The sequence below is a fragment of the Penaeus vannamei genome, unplaced genomic scaffold (assembly GCF_042767895.1).
Source record: "Penaeus vannamei isolate JL-2024 unplaced genomic scaffold, ASM4276789v1 unanchor2527, whole genome shotgun sequence".
Lineage (NCBI taxonomy): Eukaryota > Metazoa > Arthropoda > Malacostraca > Decapoda > Penaeidae > Penaeus > Penaeus vannamei.
In genome coordinates, this window is record NW_027215515.1 from 1 (window position 1) to 2,500 (window position 2,500).

Consider the following 2,500-nt stretch of genomic DNA (forward strand, 5'->3'; position numbering starts at 1 on the left):
ACGCCCTCTATGGTGAACTCCAGGAATCCCGCACTCTCCTGGAACAGTCCGATCGCGGCCGTCGCCACGCTGAGACTGAGCTCCACGATGCTCATGAACAGATTAACAACCTTACCAGCACAAATGCCGATCTCACCGCCTCCAAGAGGAAGCTTGAGGGAGAAATGCAGACTCTCCAGGTACGTTATAATGAATATACTTTACTGCAGTAAATACATATATATGCATATTTTTATATCAGGGTAGTGACAGCCTATTGACACCATATATTTATCTATTAATTTTTGTAGGCTGACCTTGAAGAGATGCTCAGCGAGGCTAAGAACTCTGAGGAGAAGGCGAAGAAGGCCATGTTAGATGCTGCTCGCCTTGCTGATGAGCTCCGCTCTGAGCAGGAACACGCTAACAACCAGGAAAAGATGCGCAAGGGCCTGGAAGTTACCTACAAGGATCTCCACACCCGTCTTGAGGAGAGTGAGGCTGCTGCCCTAAAGACTGGCAAGAAGGCTGTCAGCGATCTTGAAGCTCGCATTCGCGATCTCGAGGCTTCCCTGGACGACGAGACTCGCCGACACGCCGACGCCCAGAAGAACCTGAGGAAGAGCGAAAGACGCATCAAGGAGCTGGCCTTCCAGTTTGATGAGGACAAGAAGAACCACGACAGGATGCAGGACCTCGTCGAAAAGCTCCAGCAGAAGATCAAGACCTACAAACGCCAGATCGAGGAGGCTGAAGAGATCGCTGCCCTCAACCTGGCCAAATTCCGCAAGGCTCAGCAGGAGCTTGAGGAAACTGAGGTAGTGACTGTTACTGTAATTAGCATGTAAAGCTACATGTTGACGATTAAAAAGTAGCTATACATATTGTTACTAAGTTACCCATCCTTCATTGAAGAAAGAAAAATAATTAAGAAAAAAAGACTATATAAACACACACACACATGCATACATAAACACACATATATGTATATACATACATATATCAATCAAACAATGGGGGTTAACGTTGATGGAGGCGCATAGCCACATCCAATTCTCCTTCCAGCCATGATTCAGGCCTTTGGCCCATCTCTAACTCCTCGTAACATGTCTGTTTGATCTGCCCAATCCACGACTAATTAGGTCGTTTCACAGGCTTCCTTCACCCAAGTTTGTCTTGTGAAAAGACAACCTGATGGGCAGGGTCATCCATAGGGAAACGAGCTAGGTATCTGCATAACCTGAGTTGGCAGTACTGGATTCTGCAAGTAGAGGGTCCCATGACGGTCTCATGGTATAACCGTCGGTTGATCACTTGATACTGCCACCTGTACCCCATGATCCGGCATAGGGATTTGTTACAAAAAGCATCAAGATGTGAATTCAAGGCACTAGATAGGGTCCAGATTTATCTTCCACTGTGCAAAACTGGTAGTATCAAGGCCTTGAAGACAAGTAGCTTGGTTCTTCTGAATAGGCACCGATATCTCCAGATTTTTTTGTTGCCTGAGTTCATGGCTTCTTTTCTAAGGCATATTTGTCTACCGACTTTTTGGTCGGTCGACTCATTGCTGAATACAGAAAGAGCAGCCAGCATAAATTCCAGAAACAGGAAACAATGTCAGTGAAGTCGAGGTTGGAGGCCTTGATATTGCCCAGTCTTTTTTAACTGTGACTTTAGCCATTACTCAGTCCATGCAATTATTAACATAAAAGAAGCTCAACAGGCCCACATCACATTTTAAATTACTCTTGATATCAGTATATAGGCTTGCTATTAACCCAATAATCTGTGTGGGAATTTCAATGTCTTAGGATCTCCCATAGCGATTTCCGTAGTTCCGAATTAAACGCATTCAGGTTGTCACCAAACTAACAACGGTGTTCCACATTGACTCGAAGCGCTAGGATGATGTAAGCTGTAAGCGAGAAGGCATGATAAGGATAAGGATAAGTCCGATATGCGAAGCTGAGCCTCGCTCGGGCTATGCGGGGAGCCCGGCCTGTGCCGACTAATGTCGACTCGATCAACTTGTGTCAGCGAGTGCTGACGCGACAGAGCTTAGTCCTTACCCACCGTGGTGCCCAGCCACAGCAGTAACCTCCGAGCGACAATTGCAACTTCTCGCGCCTGGGCGGGGCGCGAACCGCCGACCCCTCGGATGAGACGACGGCACGTTACCACTGTACTAGCCTGGAGGCTCGAGAAAGCATGCAAGGACTGTGTATTATATGTACATATATATACACGCCACCCCCTCTGCGACATCTTTAACTGTTCTATCACTGAGGGCGTGGTACTTGACCTATGGAAGCGTGCTATCACAGCCCTAATTCCCAAAACAAATCCACATAATTCTCTCAACGGTGTTCCACATTGACTCGAAGCGCTAGGATGATGTAAGCTGTAAGCGAGAAGGCATGCAAGGACTGTGTATTATATGCACATATATATATACGCCTCTGCGACATCTCTAACTGCTACATCACTGAGGGCGTGGTACCTGACCTATGGAAGCTGC

The 2,500-nt window shown here is 47.0% G+C and overlaps 1 protein-coding gene across 1 annotated transcript; it reads left to right on the forward strand.

Annotated features, from left to right (window-relative positions):
- Positions 1–6: 6 nt before the first annotated feature.
- Positions 7–861, forward strand: LOC113829967 (myosin heavy chain, muscle-like; the record flags this gene model as incomplete). The annotated part of the gene is made up of 2 exons (XM_070120083.1): positions 7–179; positions 291–861. Coding segments are annotated over 2 exons (710 nt in total), but the record flags the coding sequence as incomplete, so codon positions are not given.
- Positions 862–2,500: the final 1,639 nt, after the last annotated feature.